A 20,296-nucleotide genomic window follows, 5' to 3' on the forward strand; every position below is an offset into this window, starting at 1 on the left:
AGACACAAGTTAACATTTATTATTGCCATATCCAAAGTCCAGACTCCGTCCTGCACACTGCAGACTCAGCAAACCAGGCCCGAGTGCGTGTGTGCCAGCTGGCCTCTGACCTCCCGCACGCTGGGCTTGTTTCAGCGCACGTCTCTTCCCCTTTGCAAGCGCTGTGAGGATCAGGATGTTGCTGGCCTTTCTTTGATCTAATACAGAGGAAATAGCAGCAACTCCCTGAGCGGGTGTCAGAACAATCCCCTGTTTTGCAGCACTGCCCAGCCATCCAAAGCATCTGTTCCTCCATCAAGAGTACCTTACTGCAGTCACACCAATGGTTCTGAAATTATATTTTGGTTTGAGGCTTGCTGTTTCTGTTTCCGTTTCCGATCTCAAGGCTGCATGTGGTTGTCTATTTTTACCACCTTATTAGTTTAATAAAATCAATTACCTCTACTTACAAATCTGTTTGTGGATGTCCTTAAACCACCACTGTCCTGGTGTCACTACTGCCAGTGTTATTTATGCAGCCCAGGTGCCTCACACACCATACCTGCAAGCACTATGTGGTCACTAGGTCAGCAATATTTTCAGGCAGCACATACATTTACAGACATTCATCCTGCTGCTAAACAACCACAACCAGCCCCTCAACTCAGCTCAGCCTATTTCAACCCTCTCCCTGCAGTGGTAGTACCCACAGTTAATGGCCATACAGCCAAATGTTGTGTTGCTGCTTCTCATCACACTGTGCACAGACACGCAGCACCTTTGCTGCTGCCTCTGTGCCTTCTGTACAGTCTCTCACTGTAGAGCTCTTCTTTCCACATCTTGAATCTTTCAGCTTGCTGCTGAGAGACACAGTTGATTGCCAAATGGCAAGCTAAATAGTAAGACCACTTGTGTTACTTTCTTAAGGAAGGTTAAGCTGCAAGCAGAAAGGTGTTACTACACTAAAAATAAAGGACCCAAATAAAGACATCCAAGGCAGTGTTCTCAGTCACTTGTATAACTTGGCAAATAGCATTATTTGTAAGCTGGTCAAGAGCAAGCCCTTTCTGGGATAAGCACTATGTGATACCGGACAGGTATGGGAAAGGAGAGTAGTACTACAACTATTAAAGTCTCACAGGGGAAATCAAGCCAAATGAGGACTGGAATACCGAACTTGCTATTCCCGGCCCATCCTTTATACCCAACTCCACTGCTTTAGCAGTCAAAAATTCTGACACCTGTTCTGACAGAGAGCATGTTAGCAAAGCACAGCATGCTCACAGTGCATGGACTTCCAGCAAACAAAAGCAGAAGTGGAAGTGTTTGCCAGTATGAGCTCCATTCTGACACAGGTTGGCAGAATCCTCCAAGGATAACCAGCTCCACAAAATACGGCTGTGAAGATAGAGCTGGCTGTGGAATTCAGGGCTGGAAAAAGAAGCAAAAGCATTTCTTGTGCTGAACAACTGCTCTTACCTCTCTCTTGCAAGGTGAATTTAATTAACACAACGTCAAATAGCAGACAATAGGAGGTAAAAAGCCCTAATACTTATTTTTACTTACCCAGAAGAACAAGAATAAACAACTTCTTTTTGTTCTTTATTCCAACATATTTTAAAGGGTGAAAAGTAGTTCTAAGAGCTTTTCCCAATAAAAGTAGCAAAGGGGGAACTTTTAATTTTTGAAAGCATGGGAGGTAATCTCAAAGGCTACTACACACAGCTAAGCCCGTATAACTAACTACAAAATGGTGCTTACCTACCTAGACAAATATGTAATGATAGCTTTCATCTCTCTATATTTCTATAAATCAGTTGCTTATCTGATGACTGTTAAGTCCTCACCTGTTCAGATGCTAACGAGTAAAGCAGGAATTAGAATGCTCCTTTATATGGCTGGGACTTCATTCTCATATGCTCTGTGCTGGAATAGTTCAATGTCACATTTTAAAAGCAAAATCTCCCTTTCCATCATTGGCCACTCCAAGAGACCATACTGGGCAGACCAAAACAATTAAAAGCCTACTAGAAACAGTCACAAGTGTGTTTTGTAATCAAACATGGCAACACCAGTAGGCTGCATTTATAGCACTGAAGGCATCAACTCCACTGCCTGTGGAACCTTTTCTTTCACAGGGAAGGTTTAGTGTTCAGCTGTGATTATTTGCCTTTTCTCTATGCATGGCCCGACAATGTTATTAGGAAAGAGCATGTCCAAGAACTGTTTTATGCAAGATGACTTGGCAGTTGTTGGCTAGGTCTCTGAAAGTTCCAGGCAACAAATATCAAGCACCTTGTTCTTAGTATACACAGCATTAGAGCTGATCTCTTCCTCATGAGCTCTGTGGTGCTCCAGCTTTAGTGGGTTGCCACTCATCTCCATGAGAAAGGAAGCAACGGAGGAGTGGTTTGGCCAAAGTCCGCATTGCCCGAACAAAGACTACCGACCCCCTCTAGTGGCACAACGATGGGGAAATTGGTTCGATTTGACAGCTGCAACACAGCAATTAAAAGATAATCACAAAGGGATGACCAGCACAACAGTTTAAGTACCAAAGTCACTTTAATGAGTTCCAGATTTTGTTCCCAGAAGGAATTTATAATGTGTCAGTACATTATTAGGCAGGTACATAACTTCTCCTGAAGTACAGGCATGAGGAGAAACAACTGTAACACACTAGGTATTTAAGATTACTCTTGGAAACCAGTTTTCCACAGTATTAGAAATAAGGCATGTTTCAGGCGTGCATGTGGCTGCTATATCCATATGGCTCAGATGCCATATTTGGCCTTTAGTTCTTCCACTTTTGCTATGTAAGCTTTCATTGCATCTTCTTTGGACATTCCTGAAGGACAGAACACAGGAAGCAGTCAGCTACCCTTTGCAGATTAAAATGCCTCTTACAAGTCACAATTCCTTGGTATAGCCCATGGCTACCAGACACCAGAGGAGCCAGGAAGGTCAGTTGGCAGTGAATCCACTATTAAAGTTTTACACAAACGTGTTCATCAGCCATGATAAAACAGTGTTTCACAGCCAAGTTGTTTTTGGACAGACAGCAACTAAACAGTGTATCAGTTCTATTAATGCCATCACCAATTATTACAGGAAACCTATTCAGTCAACTTAAGACTGCATTTAGATGTTAGTGCTGGTTCTTTAAAACACCAGAAGACACCCCCCCACCACCCCCCATTGTCATAGATTAGACCACTTGTTAGGCTCCTTGTTTGGAGCCAAGAGGTCAGTTGTTTCTTCTACAGCTTTCCTAACTGGAAGATGCATAACAACTAGGGGGAGAGCTCAGTCTCTGGAGTACTAGGCTGGGACCTGGAAAACAGACTTAGGTTTCTGCTGATGTTACTGTTCTCTTTTGTTTAACATCTTGAGCCAGGTGGGCATTTTGCATCTTAATTCCCTTTCACACAGGCAATATTTTTCATGATTACTTGCGCCTTGCAGAGGTAATCAAAAGTTTATTATCATAGCATTCTGAACTTCTAGAACTCTTGTATTATAAGGCAACACTATTCTGTTTCCTGCTGAACTACACATGCGTTTCTGACTTTTATTAGTTTTTTAAGAAGACACTTACCTTTCAATGCACTCCAGGCATCCCACTTTGCTTTGCCTTTGAAGTCCAGCATACCAGGGCGTTCTGAGAGAGACAAGGTAAGCAGCAGAATTAGTTTGTGTGATCTGAGTGTAGGTAATACCCACCTGATGGCTATTTAGCTCTTAACTATGACAAAATACAATGGTTCATCTTTGCAGCTGTTACTTACTAACCTGTAGTCAGCAGATCACCTCAAGGGAACACACTAGAACACTGCTGGTGACAACTCTGTCAAGTTCCCTTGAGACAGCAGCATTTGAGCAGAAGTGCACCAACTAGTGTGATTTGGTTCTATGGTGCTTTCTGAAGAGCCTGCTATAACCTGACAGCTATCCAATTAAAGAACACCAGCCCTAAAGTAAAGCAAAAATACCCTAAGGTCCATTACATGCAAAGACACGAGAAGAGAAGCTGGTAGCATACAACTTAGAACTCACTATCATCAAGCTAAGGGTGTGTTTCTAACCTATAGCTCCACATTTGTTCTGTCATCTAGGGATATAACCTTGGAATTCTAAGTCACTTCACTGTAGGCTACGTGTGACCAAGTAGAGAATGAATGATGTATAAATGGCTATTCTTCAAGTCAAGTCCCCTCTGTGATTTTACTTCCCCTCTGTCTCCTTAAAGACAATTCTTAAGAATTGTATAAAATGGAACTGGAGAGTAGCCACAGAAATACCCTTGTGCAGCTCACATGGCACAGTGACCTGCAGAGCTACTTGGCAGCTCCACTTCTCTCCAACACAAACCCCATCAGTCACTCTTTCACAGGCTGCTTTTCTGGCCAGCTCACGTTGCTCCTGCTTCACAAGAGGGCAACCACTTACAGAAATGGTGGTATATTCACAGCTCTAGAACACCATTTCCCCTTGTCAAGCATTAAAAATGCTAAGGGTCCAGCCACACCAAAGGGTCGTATCTTAACCCCAAAGTCGGTTCTGTTCTCCCTCCACGCTGCCCACCTTCCAAAAAGGAGACTGCATTTACCATTTCATGCACACTTCACTGCCAGCTTTTAATTCAATAGACACCCAATAAACTTCACCAGCTACTGGGTTAGGAGGCCAGCACTCTAAACAAATGACCTTTCTCCTTTCTAATCCTAGCTACTCCAGTTACACAAGGTCAATAGAGACAGGCTTCACTCTAAATGTTATTCCGGGGGCTGAGCTGCCAGTGGCAGAAATGTAGCAAGAGAAATAGCAGGAGACATTTTGTGTAGTGTACCTGCAGACATATTTTTGCCACAGTCTTTCCAAAATATGATATATAATTGCAGCTCCTGTAAGAGTTTTCTCCCATTCTTCTGGTTTTGCTTTCCACCGCTATTTTTAGCAGCTCGTCCAGTCTATATAAACTGTGTGTGTCATTACCCTCGTACTGTAGTTCTACACTTCTATAGCTTGCTTTGCTGTTTAAGGTTGTTTAACCCGAGAAGTGTTTGCATTAAACCAGCAGAGGTCTGCAAGAATCCCAATCCCACTATTTGCACTAAGCTAACACACAAAGGATCCCCAGCCCCTCACTGCACGATCCGGACGGCTGCAGCTGGGTTAATCTAAAAACCAGAGATTGCACAAACCCTTATCGGGCCGGGCTATGCCCCGGCCGTAAATCCGAGCCAAGTGGGCTCTGAGTCACTTAAGCCGAGCCGCGGGATTGCGTGAAGCACAGCGGGGAAGAGGCTTTGCCCCCAGCGCCGCCAGGGGCGGCACCTACCCGTGTTCACGTCGCCCACCGTGGCCTGTTTGTAGTGGCTGTAGATGTCGAGCATCTCCTGGTCCGCGGGCTGCGACTTAAGCTGCTTCACCTCCTCGGCGGCCTTCTGGAACGCGGCCTGAGGGAGAAAGCGGCAGTGGGTGATGAGGGGAAGGTGCCCGGTTGCCCCCCGTGTGCCCGGTTGCCCCCCGTGTGCCCGGTTGCCCCCCGTGTGCCCGGTTGCCCCCCGTGTGCCCGGTTGCCCCCGGTGTCCCTCCCCACCTCGGTCATCGCTTCAGCCCCTCTGCGCTCCCGGCGCCGCCGCTTCTGCCGCACCGCCCCCGCCGCGCGCGCGCCTCTCCCCTCGCCTCACCCGCCGCCGCCCAATCAGCGGCGCCGCGCCCCGCGCGCGGCCAATCGGCGCTTGCCGGTGGCGGGCACGCGCCGGGCAAAGGGCCAATGCGGAGGCGGCGCGGGGCCCGCCCCATTCATCAGTGGGGCTAGAAGGGGGCGGGACCGGAGAGCAGCGCAGCCAATCCCGCCCTGCGGTGGATGTCACCCAGTGCACATGATTGGTTAGGCGGGTGAGACGAGACCCGGAAGTGCCGGCGGGGAGCGGTAACAGGCGCAGTCGGGCGGGTGATGGGTGTGGGGTTGAGGGGTTGTGCTGGGGTGGGTCCTGGTGGGTCCCAGCGGTGCTGCGGGACGGGGGAAGGGTCCTTTCCACAACGGGAGTCTACCGCCAGCGCCTCTGACCTGCGCTGTTCTCCCTGCGGAGGCCCGGGGTAGTACCGGCTCCCAGCTCTCTGCGCGATTGGTCTGTTCGTTCTGAGTAGTAGATGTGAAAATCAGCGATTTCTGGTTGTGCTCCCAAATCTATGCTCTTACAGAGTTTTCCCGTCCTGCTCAGGAGAAAGTGAATTGAATGCTGTGCCCTCCAGATCTCCAGCCCATGCGGAATAGCACCAAGAAAATATCCACCTTTGCTTTTGTGATGACCCACCCTTAAGGGGAAGGATCTCTGCAGCTGTTTAATATAAATCTAGTTATTTCAGGTGCGAAGTGTGCTTTTTGTTTGTTTGGCGTGTTTTATTTATGTGTCACAGCTTATTTGCAATGGAATTGGAGCTCTGGGAATTATTAACCAAGACAATGTAAAAGCAAGTTGCCCTGTGTTGTGGAAGGTCTGTGCCCTCGTTCTGCAGATAATACTTGGAGAAAATGTTGCTACTTTGCTTTGCCAGGATACAGCTAGAATAAATACAGGAAAGGCTGGGATGTATGTACCTGGATGCCTGCATGGTGATGGGGCACTTAAATAACCACCCCTGGAAAAAAAAGGCAAAAAATAAAAGACACACAAAAAGAACATAAAGGGATGAACTGGTGAGAGAATCCCTCGCAGGACTGGAGGTGGTGACTGAAATGGTTGCTCTGGGATGGGAGGTGCAGGGGTTGTGCTGTGCCCCTGCCTGATGTCACAGCACATGCACTGCAGTCTATGCTCCCTGCTGCTGTAGGCACAGCAGTTTACCATGTGACCAGAAAACAAGGTTGCTGAGGGATACCCAGCACCAAAAATAGAGAAGTAGGTTGAGGTAGGAAACAGTTATGTTTTCCTGTGGAGAGAAAGAACCCGACAGAACAACATGTGGGCTTGTTTGAAGAGGGGTTTGGGTTGATGAAGCCACTCTGTTGTAGGTTCTGCTCTCTTTTAAATTATATAAGCCCTGTAGAGCCATTTTAGAGACCTACTATTATAAATTAAATCCCTTAATTATGTAGAACTGTACCAGGAGGATTATTTGTATGTGTATATGGGGGTGGTTTTTCCACTTTCTCTAGGGAGGTGAAAATGAGCATTGTGTGACAGCTTAGGCATTTTTCAGGGCATTACATTCTCTGCAACATAAGTACGTTAAAAAGGTTTTGTTCATATTAGCACATTCTTCTAGAGCACGAGGTTACTCACCCAGCAGGTGAAGTCACTTAAAACCCAAACAACATAATTGCATTTACCCACAACATTTTTGCATGTGAAGTCTGATGTGGCACCACACAGTACAGGTGCAGATCATGTAGTGTGCAGTATCAGTAATGTCCTGTTTGCTTTGAGACCTGGTTACTGCTTCTGTAGGAATAATAGAAGTGAAACCCTGAAAGACACAATGTTATTGAACTTCTTGCCATGTTTTAATCTTTGCATGAGGCCCAACCTGCACCTTTGTTTTCCAGCTGTACCCATGCACAAAGGAAAGGCAATAATTCCTCTCTTTAATGTTTTCCAGGTGATTCAGAATTAATTCTCATGTCATCAGAGAGCTCAACTGTCACAGTTCGTCTTGTTCGCTCTTTTGAGCACCGGAATTTCAGACCTGTGGTGTACCATGGAGTTGCCTTGGATCAAACAGTGAAGGAGTTCATTACTTTCGTGAGGAAGGGTAGGGGGTGCTTGTCTTGTTCATTCGTTTCAGGCCCATGTGTTGCTGTCTCTGCCCAGGAAAGTGGAGGGGAGCAAATGAATGGGAATTCTGTGGCTTTGGTAGAGATGCCAGATTTGTGTTTACATCCCCTGTATGCTTTTCTCCCTTGGATGAAGGATCTGGAGTTAATAAGAGCTTCCATGGTCAGTGTGCCATGCCTAAATTTGGATAGACTGCTCCCCCTGCCCAAACCCTGCGTTAAGTCCAAAAGGAACAAGGGCATTGGTGCATTTAGCTCAGTGCCTCAGGCTCCTTGCGTGGTGCTGTCAGGCAGATATTCACAAATTAATAGGAATAAATTAATAGAATTTAGAGAGCCTTTGATCCTAAGGAACTACACCAGTATGTGGAATGTGGGAATGCAAGTCTGTTTGCTATTTGTGAGAAGAGAGAATCTTGAGAAATTGTTTTTGACACTGTGAGGTCTTGCTATGCATGTTTGTTTCCGAGTTTCTGTCTCCATCTTAGGCTTTGTGGGCTCTCTGTTTTAGAAGCCTCGTTGAAAGTGACAGTGAATGTAAAAGTTAATTAGTGCAGACCAGCCCACACAGAGACTCAGCTGTTAGGGTGTTGCCCTTGATGTTGCAGGTGGATTTCCACACACCTAAATGGAGACATTCAAAGGGAACAGAATAACATCATTTGCTTTTTTCACATGAAGTCATCTTGAACAAGTCTTGAACTGTTGTAGATGATAACATTTGAGCAACTCCTAGGACAGTGCCCTGGGACTCATGGCTATATTGTGCTTTTGGTGACTTCCATACTTCTAGACAGTGATAGGGATGGCAAGATCTCAGGAAGCTTTTAGAAAACTACGAGAACATATGGTACAAGAACATATGGTACAGAAGAAAATAAAAAACAATGCTGAGAAACTTGCTTTTGATGTGTGCAGTATTGCAACTCACAGTTGTTTGAGACAAAGCCAGTGCCTTGAACAAGACTTTTTGGAACCTCATTCCACAGAGGGGTAGTGCTGTTCCTGGTCCAAAATTCATGTTCCTTACTTTACTGTGATCTGTTTTGAAGGGGAAGTTTGAGATAAATTATTAAAAGTAGTGGATGAAATCATGGTTTCAGCTGCTTTGCTGCCAAGCATTCCACAGGCCTTCTGAGGCCCTGGTTAAGTCCCTGGGTGTCACTGGGAACACTGGCACACAGGAAAGTGTCAGTGTTCTTGCAGTTACTTATGAGCTGTATCCTGTATACAGCTGGAGAGTTGATTTTCTACAGTTGGGCTTCTTTTTTTGTGGCTGGTTCTCATGGCTGTGTTTACTGAATGATTCAGTTATGAATGACAGTTGTGAGCTGTTTGTATGAAGTAGAGAGAGATGCTGTGCAAACCATTAAAAGGGTACTCCTGGCAGATTTCTGAAGGCTCAGACTCCTGTGATCATATCCGAATTGCACTGACTCACTGTCCTCATGGGTTGTTTTGTTCAGAGGGACTTCATGCTCAAGTGAAGTTAATCACATATGGGGTAACGATAGAATCTGAGCTAAAGGTTGTGTTTTAGTATTGGATGCTCAACCAAGTCTCCTGTGTTGTGGATTTATTTTGATGTCCAGGATGTCCAGGATGCATGCACTGTGCATACACTGCACAATGATAGAAAATAAAATATTGGAAATAAAAAAGAGAGAACTTTGTTTTAACTTGGTGCTTTTATTTTAACAGATGTGTCTTCAAGAACAGGACTTCCTCCTCCCTTTAAAAATTACAAGTATGGTAGGTGTGGGGTTTTTTTCTTCTTTTAGTTACTGTAAAATGCACACATAAGCACTTTATACCAGTGCTTATACAATTTAAAAGATAACTATTGTGGAATACTCATGCTGGTGCCAGCTCTTGTGGCTGGGGTTATGGCACTGGGATCATGTCTGCAGAACTTGACCATTATTTTGAAGATCCATATTAATCTTTGAATTAGGCTGCATGTTATGCATTATTTGCTCTTGGGTACTGATGGTTTTTAGTATTAATTTTTTATTGTTTTTATAAGTGCCTTTTAACTTTTTCTTTGCCCTAGTGAGCAGCTTGTGATCTCAAAACACTTCAAAATTGTAGCTCTCTATGTGCTTATGTACTTCAGTATCTATTTACTAATGGTGAAGTCAGAAAGGCTGGTGAAATGGGAGCTGAAGGCAGTAAGTAGAAAATGCTGAAGACTTTTGTGCCTAAATAGTTCACATTATATAAGAGAAGCAGGGGAACTTTGCTCAGAGAAGATATGAAAGCTCTTAAATACAAGTTGGTGGAATGAAATAGCCTAAACTTGGCAATTCTGAAAGTTCCTTTGGAGTTTTGCTGCAAGTGATCCTCTGTCTCTGATGTTCTTGGAGCTGACAGACTCCTTCCTCTACAGTGATTCAAGTAATTGAATAAGAAACCTACTCAGTACATGTGAATGGTAATAAACTCTCTTTGCCTATTTAAAAAAAAAAAAAAGCCAAGGATTTCATTTTGTGCTCTTGCTGATGGTGAAGGAGATAGTGCAAAATGAAACCAGAAAAAGAGTTAGGGATTAAGATTGACGATATGCCATTGGCAAGGACTTGAATGTTACTATTATTTTTAATATGTTACTTAACATCTAGGTAATTCTAAGTTTGAATTTGGAGATGTTCTTCTTTCCATCAGTGGCTTTGGCCAGATGAGGTGGTCCTGACTAGAACTGCTGCTATCGGTTGTATTCCTGGTGTTGCCTATCCCTGCTGCTGGTTCTTTCATCTCTTGGAGATCAGTTTAGTTTTTCCCAAGGTGTGAGTTGTGGCCAAGCACCTGACTGTGCCATGTGAACATAACTTTAAAACCTGCTACACCAGTTAGTGGGGGCCGACATTTACTGAGATGGTGCTAACTGCATGAAAATTTTCACACAGGAAAATCAAAGCCAAGTTCCTCACCTTCCCCTCAGGCTTGAATCATCCAGGTTCATGTTTTTGCCATCTCTGCTGTCTCTTCACTGCTCCACTGTCTTTCTTGGATTTTTGTGAGAAAAGGACAGTGAGACTTTTGCGTGAATAGTGCTCGTAAGAGTCAGATTTTTTTCTTCTGCTTTGTTTGGCAGTGCCAGAAATCTCAGTTGGATTGGCTGTCTCTCACCTTGCCTGTTTCAGCTTCCTTCTCTCCAGAATTCAGCACTGCTTTGTTCTCTCAACATCGTATATAATGCCATCTCTTTTTTCCTTGTGGATTGGTGCTCTAACTCACATCTCAAAGATTGTGACTTTCATTTTCTCTTTGTTTCTTTAAACTTTCATTTCCTCTTTGTTTCTTTAAATTCTTCATAATTCTCGTCCCTGGTCTAGAGCTCTTCTCAGTCAATCTTATCTTCCTACCCCATCATTACCTTCTTTCCACTGGTGAGGGCAGTGAAGATAGTGCCATCTTGTCTCATAAGCTGCTTCTTAGTTTTATTTCTTTTCTCCATGAACGTGGAGCAATATCGTAGATGTTTCACAGAATCAGACTTTAGAAAGTGATCTCTTATCTACTGTCATGAAAGACCTATTAACAGAAAAGACAAGATAAAAAATTGTCAATATGATGGAGTGGAACTAAATGGGGATGAAATAGCAAAGGCTAGTGGGAGGACATAAGGCTTTAGCTAGGATGAGAAGAGACTGTAGTTTTATCTCTGTAACAGAGTTAGAGAAGCCATTTAATAGCTCAGATGAAGACAAGGAAAACTGCTGAGTGCCAGTTGTGGAGTTGTGAACAAGTGAAATTGAGACAATGGTTCAGGGAATGAAGACTAATGGGCTAAGACTAGAGAAAAGGGAATGTGGGAAGGTAGGCAGAGAAGCTTAAAACTGACAGGCAGAGGCTGTGTTTTATTTGCTGTGGTAGAAAGGTTTCTTGATTGCAGTATGTTTTTTCTGTGGTTGCTTGGTCTTTTTGCAATGCTTCTATGCAAGATGGATCCTGGTAATTGCAATTTAATGTCTGTCTTGCTTCTTATGCCACGGTTATTACAACATACCAAGGCTGCCTTCTTAGTGACCTCTGTGGTGGGAATAGAGTAGTTTCTACCTTATGTAGTGTTTTAGATAGTGTCCAAAATGGGCCAGAGGCGTATGGAAGCAAACTTCTGAGTGGGAATGTGATTTCTGTTATTCTGAACATCTGAATACTTACTCTTGGTAGTTTGTGAGTTGGTTTAGTCTATATTTAACTTTGTTGCATCCTTCTCTTACCAGACTATTTCGACACATAGTGTTCACTCAGTGCACAAACCCAAACTAGAAGATAAAATGAGCCGACAAGCAGAACTGGTTTTTCTTGTTTGCTGGGAAGGGATTGATGTATTACTCTGAATTTGTTCTAACACAGCAGCTTTGGAGTTTGATTGTTATTTTTTTTTAAATGCTGCATTGCTTTAAGTGCGGACTTCCATTCCCTCTGGATCCTTGCACTCATCCAGTTGCTTCAGTGACCGCATTATTTTCCCCTTGTTTTCTCTTCTGTTAAAGCCCTGCCCACATTGCCAGAAGAAAATGGCACTTTCTTTTTTTTTTTTAATTTTCTTTTTAGTAGCATAATTTCTAGAAGTACTACATTGCACAAACATATTAGAGATAAAAACTACTGAAGAGGATATAGCATTAAAAAGAGAAGAGCCTGTATCTGTTAATGGAAGATGAACTTGCTTAACAAAATTTCTACCGTGGAAAATTTCAAGGATGATCTGAAGTGGTCAGGTTACTGTCTTAATCACTTGTTGCCTATCAGCGTAGCTTTAATAGTTGACAGTGCATAAATGCTGTTGGACCCGCCCCAATTGCATATGTAAAACCTGTTAAAACACCCTAAGTGGCATTTAAATTGATGTCTTTTGACTGGCCATTGACTGACTGATGGTTATTAGTTATTGTGATTCAGACAGCTGACAGAAGCCCATTAGAATGTGGTACCTTAATGTTGCATTGACTGGTTTAAGGCCATGGCTGCAGGACTGGGAGATTAAGATTGAATAAGCAAAATTGTTAGTAACAAAAGATTTTGAAGGTTCTGCCTTTGTTTTTTTTCCCCCAAGTACAACTTTGTGTTATCTGCTTATTAAGCCTTATTTTAGGAAAACACTGTATTTTCTTCCAGATACAATGAAGATTATTCACCAAGCACACAAATCTAAGGTAAGATTATTAGCTGTGTTCTTCCCCTTTTATGTGCTTTGATGCAGGGAGATCTCTGCATTGTCAAACAAGACTTGGGCAGAGAAAATCAGTAAAAATTCTTATTTTGTATTCTGGTTCTCTGATTTGTAGACTGGTGAACTTGTAGTGAGTTTGGAAGATGATGACAAACTGATTCTGAAAGAAGACAGTACACTGAAAGCAGCTGGAGTAGGTAGGAGTACATTTGTATTGACTGGAGATGCTGCTCATTGTAGTTGCATTAAACTGATAACTGGCTGATTATGTTTGGATAGGCTGCCGAAAAGTAAATGCTATTCCTGATGCTCTTTACACGACTTCATAATTATTCAGGGAAGAATTATTCAAATCATTGGTCTGAGGGCAGCAGGTATCTGCACTCCAAATGTTCAGAATGCAAATTGTGATTTTTGGAGGGTATGCTTATAATTCTGCTGAGAGTAATTTTAAATGATTGACAGATAGGTTATTAGTATCGTGTCTGCTTAGTCTTATCAGTAACATTTAAACTGATGTTTTGCTTAGAAATGTAAGTAGTGGAACCAGGATGGAATAATGAAATAAGATTAGATTTGTTTAATGTGCTGCATACAGTGCCTGATAGTCAGATTGCTCAGGAAAGCTTGAGCAGTATCATTTAGAGAATGTGCTGAACATGGCAAAGAGTTGAAACTTGACCTGATTTCTCACATTTTGACAGGAGACTACATATAGGGCATGTCTTTTGGTAATAATGTAAAGAAATGTCTGTCATGATAAAATTGATAGTCCCTGGATGTCCTTTGGGCTTCTCATGAACGTGGCTGAATGACTTTGTGGCAGCAGGGTACTTAAGGGAGGTAGTTGCATTCCACCTTGATATGGACGTTTGCTCATTTCAATCTGATTTGCCTGGCTAGAACACATTAACTGCCTGTGCCCTAAGTGCGGGGGCTTCACAGAGGAAGCCCCTTCCTGTTCCTGATGCCCACTGATGGCTCCCCAGCTACTGAATGATTTCTTCCTCATAGGTTTCTTGGCTCTTTCGATTCCTGCCATTTACTTTCTGGTTTTATGTGGCTCGGGATGTCTCTTCAATGTTTTTCTCTGGGGTGAACTGCAACTGGTCTCAGTACACCTTTCCTAAAGGTCTTTGGGTGTTTCTATAATATGAATCATAGTTATTCTCTGCTTGTTTTTACTGAAGCAGGTATTTTTATCTGGAGGAAAAAAAAAAAAAAGGAGGATTACTGGCACTTAAGCCTTATAGATTTGTAATTTAGTTAGCAGAGGAGTCATTTAAGGATGATTTTTATCTACCTAAGAGGCAATACAGTTCAGGAGAGGGACTGATGACAGTGCCAAATGTTGAATTAGAAACAACACTGTCAGAGCTGGCTTCTTTCAGAAAGGTATTGATAAATGTTTGTATATATTATCCCTCTTTGAAACTAGATTTGTAGCTACAGCAGTGAAACAGTTGGATGTTATCTCAAAAGAGGTGTCAAAACATCAGAATAACTGTTATAGAGAAAGGAAATAGGAATAGACCAGCCTGTTCTGTGTCTCTGTGCAAAGGGAGAGGTGGTTTATTCAGGGCAGAAAATGATTTAAAGCTGCTTTTAATTATTTTCTTTTCTGAATAACTAACAGCAGTTAGTCATTAGTGTATAGAGGATATTAGTGATAGAAGAAGAAAACCCTTTCTTTGGAAAATGCCATGTGCCATTATGCCTTTTTGAATTTTCATATGTTCCAGCATATCTTGATGTGAAAATTATTTAAGTTAGGAATGAGTGAGGTCTTTGTAGTAAAATTTTGAAGATTTTACTTTTCCTCTTCAACTAGAAGTGGAAAAGAGTAAACCAGGAAAGTGTATGATAGCATATACCAATGGTCCTCATTTTGTACAGTTTCTTTAAATCAGTAAGAAGATTTGAATTCTCCTATTGAGATATTACAGTTTTCCAACATCTAGTCTGGTCAAGGTTTACCAGAATAAAACAGAGAATGGCCATTAGAAAACCTAGGAAATTCTGAGACATGCAGAACATTTTTTTGAAGCTGCAGTTCATTGCCCTTGGCACTATACAGGGTTGGGCTAGAGAGTTATAAATTATGAGGACATTAGATAAGTATCCTCAGGAAAACCTCTGTGGTAGTGATTATTATTACAGTTATTATCTAGTCAGCAAAGTTCATGCTTGCTTTTTTTTTTTTTTCAAGTAGGGTGTATGTTAATAAAGTGTTCAGTATTCATTGGAAACACTCTTGTCTGTTTTCTAGTTGAGATTCTAAAATCCCTTCTGCTCTTTTTTTTTTTTTTACAAGACAGGCAGACTTCATTAACTTAGGGTTTAATTTAAAAAAAGAATGTGGAACTTATTGGCTCAGCACCTTAAGAATTCCATGTTTAATAATTGCGAAGGCTTTCCATCAGATTTGTCTCTGTTCTGAATAAGTAATGTTGCTGACTTATTGTTTTAAAAGAGGAAGTCCTTGACCTACTGGGTTGAAAGAATTGTGACTGCTCTGAACCTTTGTGGGTCCTTTAGCTCTGCTATATCCCCTGTGAATAATTAGAGGTATTTGAAGGTATTGCTGGAGAAGCCAATTTGTGTCTTTCACTTTGCATATTGTTGAAGCCTCATGAATTAATCATCAGCAGGGCAAAAAATTAACTTCTTCAGACACATATTTTGATGGGTCATGAGGGAGAATGTAAAGTGATCTGTAAAATATTCTACTGATCCTCTAAGTATTAAATTATTATACCTACAGGCTAATTTAATGGGAAAAAAAGTTTCTTTTCTCCTTTCCTGACAGAAAAATGCGCGAAAAAAGAAGTTTATCATGCTTCATTATTTTCCTACCATTTGAAGGTGTTAGAAATGCAATGACTTAATTTGCTGGATGCTTATACAAACAATTCTGAAGACTGTTAAACAAATCTTGAGGGGTCTTGTGTACATATTTACTTCTATATATTCATGTTCTTGGTGGTTTTGTTTGTTTGGGGTGTTTTTTAACAAGGTTACCTGACATCTTTAATACTGGAGTCTTTTTTGCAAAAATAGGAGAAGGAAAAGTGTGTGGAGAGTTATAATTGTCTTCTAAGATTCTCAATAGCTGGCTGTTGGGTGGTTCATTTACTGGTGTGCTAAATATTTAATTTTTTATTCGTTCCAGCAAATGAGACGGAATTAGCATTCTTCTGTGGGGAAGATTACAGGAACTACAGAGCTAATCCTGTTTCAGCCTGGTGAAGATCCCAAGAGATTGTTTTGTTTTCCCATACCTGTTGTAAATTTCCCTTATTCTGCTTAATGAGATTTTTCTTAAAGATCAATAAATCCTAGAGGATTGCTTTGCAAGCAGTGCAATTCCCTTACAATAGAAATTAATTTCTGTCAATATGCCTCGACTGAGAGAAGGAAAACTGGGGGACATAAATTACTTTTTTCTTTCTCACTTCTCTCTTTCCTTTGCTTGCCTCTTATGCTTCAGGCATGCCATCTCTGACCTGTGACACACGTTCTTGGTGTGATCCTACAGCAGAGAGTAACTGCATATGGAGATTATACAATGCACAGTAAGATCCCATCACAGTACTAACTTCTAATGAAAATGAAGCAAAACCTCCTTCAGTTAAATGAAAAGTTTTATGACCAAATCACTAGGTATTTTAAAGAGCTTGAGAAGAGAATGTCTCTGTTTCTTAAGTCGTAGCTTCTCTCATTTTATGTTTGGTCTCTTTTGTTTAAGTAGTGCAGACTGGCAAGTGTTTCATGCTTTTCACTGGTGAATGCTTTCCATTATCCTCTCTTCCAGCCCTCTTTTTAGCATGCTGAAAGGGACAGATGACTGTCGGGAGGCTTTTGTGTTCAGGACCAGCTCCTTTAATTTGTGGAGACACCTTCATGCAGAGGTAGCAACTCGAGTTCTGCCAGAACATCAGTGTGCCTAAGTAGGAATTGGGCATTTTTCCAAATGGAGTGAAAGCTCATGGTTTCAGTTTTATTCTTAAAACCTGAATCATTGCATTTTTGTGAGGAGAGGCCCAGTCTGTGAGCCACATGTCTTCAAGACTGGAATTGATTGCTTTCTGCTTTCCATGAGCCAAATACTCTGTTGCTATGTGTTTGTTCTTGGTAATTCCAGTCTTTTTTACTACAGGAACCAAATAAAGAGTAATAGAAAATAGTCATGCATTCAAGAAAGTACCTTTAGATAGATACCACTTATGAAATGCTTTTTAGGGGGTATCAAGATGGGACATTGTGCCTTTGAGCCTCTCTTCACTGAAATAGGAATGATGCTGGCTCTCTGCCTTAGCAGGTTTTTTGGGCATAGGCTCTGCTAAATCAAATGAGACCTCACATGCAGTTGTTGTACCCTACACATGTACCCTCAGCTTTGAATGAGACCTGACGATACCATTTCCACAAGAGACTTTCTGGAGAAGTAAGCTTATCGTTTCCTGGAGCTTTGATTATTTTTTTTTTAATTGACATGATACTGAAAGGAGATGTGTGATTTCCAAAGTATCTAAAAAAAAATTTCCCTTTAATTTAGATGCAGGACCAAAGAACCCTCCACGTATTGTTCCCGCCTTGTTTTCTTCATCCTTCGTGACAACTCTGTGGTTTAGACTGTTTCTGTAGCTGGTGTTACTCACCAACAGCTTTGCTTCAGAGTTTTATTCTCTTCTGAAAATACTCTAACACTTTTTCAACTGTGATTAAAAGGGTGAGTGTACCTTTGTCTTGTAAGGAGGAGTCTTGTGTCACTGAAATCACCTGTATTCTTTTGGGATTTAGACGCTGTTATGCATGCCCTGGTGAATTTATGAGAACTTACCTCTTACCTCCTCTTTCTGTCCAGCCAGCCTCTCTGTTGCTGGTACCTGCTCTCCAAATATGTGCCCACGTCTCATCTACCTTCTTACACAGTCTGTCATGTTTGCAGATCTATCTGGATATGTACTCATCTTCTCAGGCAGTTTAAGGTAATGCATTGCACTCCAGCTTTGTTCAGCCAAATTTAAAATAATGAAGGTAACTTTGTAAGGATATATGGTGTGCTGGAGAGATCAATGTCTCAGACTGGCCTGCCAAGGCATCTGGATGGTGTCAGTCAGCACACTCAGGCTTTCAGACTGCTTTCAGACTGAGCAAACACTGCCATTCTTTTCCCCCTGTTCTCGGGATTTGAATTTGGTCTCCAGCCCTTTCAGACAGATTTGGATTGGTTTTGTGATCCTTTTTTCCTAAGGCATTTGTGTTTGAAAGAGTCACCACATTTTAACAACTGTTCTATCTGGCCTTGTGCAGTTCCAAACTTTCAGTGCCACGTTGAGTGCAGCACAGTGGAAGAGGGATTCTACAGCACCAGTGAGAAAAACCGTAAATGTTCTAATGCAAATATTCAAGAATGATGTGCTTGGCACTCCAGATTAGCTTCTCTTTCCAAGGGAAGAGTTAAACTACTGCTTTGTGAGCTCAGTTCGCTCTGGCAATGGCACTTCATTGGCTCCTTTCTCCAGCAGCACAGTAGAGCCTTTTGTAAAGCTCTCAATGGCCATACTTGTAAACTGGTTTCTTCCTGAGGTGTTTTTCTACTGTGTTGTTGTAGTTTGTTTTTTTTTAATTGGACCTTTATAATGCTCCTTTCAAGTAAACCCCACAGATAACCACTGAGAACATGTCAAGATATATGCTGTTCTAACATTTGTTGGTGGGATATGGTATAAGCCTTGTGTCAAAGTAGATTTCATTCCAGGATTGTGAGTACTGAATGAAAACTGAACACTGGCTAATAAATTAGTAAAGACTAGGATGTCTTTGCCCACATGGTTGTGAAATCCTCTTTCTGTTGAAGGAAATCAGAGTTGGTGCCGTGGTTTTTTATCCTGGCAGAGGCCATGAACTGCATTGGTTTACAGTTGCTTTTAATCAAAGCTGTAGTGGGGTAAGTCACTAGTGTTTTAGATATTGTGGAGTTAATGAGGATTCATCTTTCAGTGTGATATCCTTGGAGCCTTTCACCCTTTTTTTCTTTTTTTTTTTTTTTTAAAAAAAAAGAACAATATCCAGAGAGGATGCTGAAATAAGATAAAATTTCTCCTGGGTTATAGCACTGTAGCAAGGAAAGGTAGCTAAACTAAAACCCCAGGGTGTAGAGTGGGGCTTGGTTGTTGCTTGGAGAAAAAAATCACTTTAGAGGGACTGGAGCTTTGGTTAAGAGGTGTGAAAGAATAGCTGCTAAAGAGAGCAAGTTAGGAAAGGAATTATCATGAAGTGGAAGATGTAAAGGTGTAACTGAATAAACATGCAAAATGTGAATTGTGCAACATCCTTGGTGCAGAGATACTGAAGTAATGCTGCTTTTTATAGCACTAAAGGTATAAAAATGGTGCTTTTTAATAATTTTTGGAATCGAACTCATGAACTGCTGGAACAGGCATCGGTTTTTTTCTGGCTTTGTCACATTATACTTTCTGCATCCAACAGTGTTGTCTGCTTTTCTGTCCAGGGGTAATTATGTTGCCTCTTGAAGAAGCAACAGTTAAGAAAACTGCTGACATGGACAGCTGAGTTAAATGTTGACAGTTACCAATGGCTTAAAGGAGCCCTCAAAGATCTGACATGCAACCGCAGTTACAGTTGGGGAACTGCTTTATCTGATGCAAACATTCTGTCTTAAAGGTGAGCCAGAGATATGTTGTAAGCTGTGGTGGCTTCTCCCTGGGAGTATTCAACACATCCCCGGACAAACCTTTATTTAAAAATGAGCTTGAAAGTAACAGTTCAAGAGTTATTACAGCCATGATGGGACATCTGTGGGTCCTGTCCTTGGAAGATAATAGCCAGAGAAATCCTGAGTGTCCAGAGATCAAGGAGGAAAAACCAGAACATGTGATACTCATTCTTGGTCTCCTATGACTGATGGGATCCTGGCTTCAGAGCACAGCAGACAGCTGGAGGCATTACAAATGCCTAAGGCAAGTGCACACTTTTGCTTATTGAACTGTTTGTACTGAGCCCAGTCTTCCTGGTTGGCACCTGATCCTCCTTCCATGACTCCCTTTTCATAGTACTATTTGGCACAGATTTGCAAATGATTATTGAGTCCTGGAACACGCCCAGTAGACAACTTTGCTACTTTTCATTTTATTGACTTTACTCTCTGTTTCCTATTGAGTTACAGAAACAGACGCACCTTTGCGTGTTTCCCCAACCACTTCCCTTTGCTTCTTGCTGCCACCTCTGCTGATTTGCAGTGCTTTAATGGTTGGGTTTGCACCTCGTCTGATATGCAATAGCAGCATTTCCCATGGCAGTGAATGTACATTTTTAAAAATTTATTCATG

At 41.9% G+C, this 20,296-nt stretch overlaps 2 protein-coding genes across 10 annotated transcripts; one reads left to right on the forward strand and one right to left on the reverse strand.

Annotated features, from left to right (window-relative positions):
- Positions 1-2,525: 2,525 nt before the first annotated feature.
- DBI (diazepam binding inhibitor, acyl-CoA binding protein) lies at positions 2,526-5,682 on the reverse strand. The gene is made up of 4 exons (XM_017820948.1): positions 5,582-5,682; positions 5,321-5,438; positions 3,578-3,640; positions 2,526-2,827 (listed from the first exon to the last, which is right to left on the reverse strand). The coding sequence occupies exons 1-4, from the start codon at positions 5,588-5,590 to the stop codon at positions 2,754-2,756; spliced, it is 264 nt and encodes an 87-aa protein (XP_017676437.1). The 5' UTR covers positions 5,591-5,682; the 3' UTR covers positions 2,526-2,753.
- Positions 5,683-5,799: 117 nt separating this feature from the next.
- Positions 5,800-18,993, forward strand: CUNH2orf76 (chromosome unknown C2orf76 homolog). 9 transcript variants are annotated; one of them, XM_017820906.1, is made up of 7 exons: positions 5,800-5,917; positions 6,210-6,354; positions 7,588-7,740; positions 9,464-9,514; positions 12,887-12,924; positions 13,057-13,138; positions 16,114-18,993. In XM_017820906.1, the coding sequence occupies exons 3-7, from the start codon at positions 7,608-7,610 to the stop codon at positions 16,188-16,190; spliced, it is 381 nt and encodes a 126-aa protein (XP_017676395.1). In that variant the 5' UTR covers positions 5,800-5,917; positions 6,210-6,354; positions 7,588-7,607; the 3' UTR covers positions 16,191-18,993. The 9 variants fall into 9 exon arrangements, with proteins under 9 accessions (XP_017676395.1, XP_017676396.1, XP_017676404.1 ...); XM_017820907.1 differs by having other exon boundaries at positions 5,810-5,917; positions 6,190-6,354; XM_017820908.1 differs by having other exon boundaries at positions 5,917-5,971; positions 6,190-6,354.
- The last annotated feature ends 1,303 nt before the right edge of the window (positions 18,994-20,296 follow it).

Source organism: Lepidothrix coronata, unplaced genomic scaffold, assembly GCF_001604755.1.
Source record: "Lepidothrix coronata isolate B3197 unplaced genomic scaffold, Lepidothrix_coronata-1.0 Scaffold86, whole genome shotgun sequence".
Taxonomy (NCBI): Eukaryota; Metazoa; Chordata; class Aves; order Passeriformes; family Pipridae; genus Lepidothrix; species Lepidothrix coronata.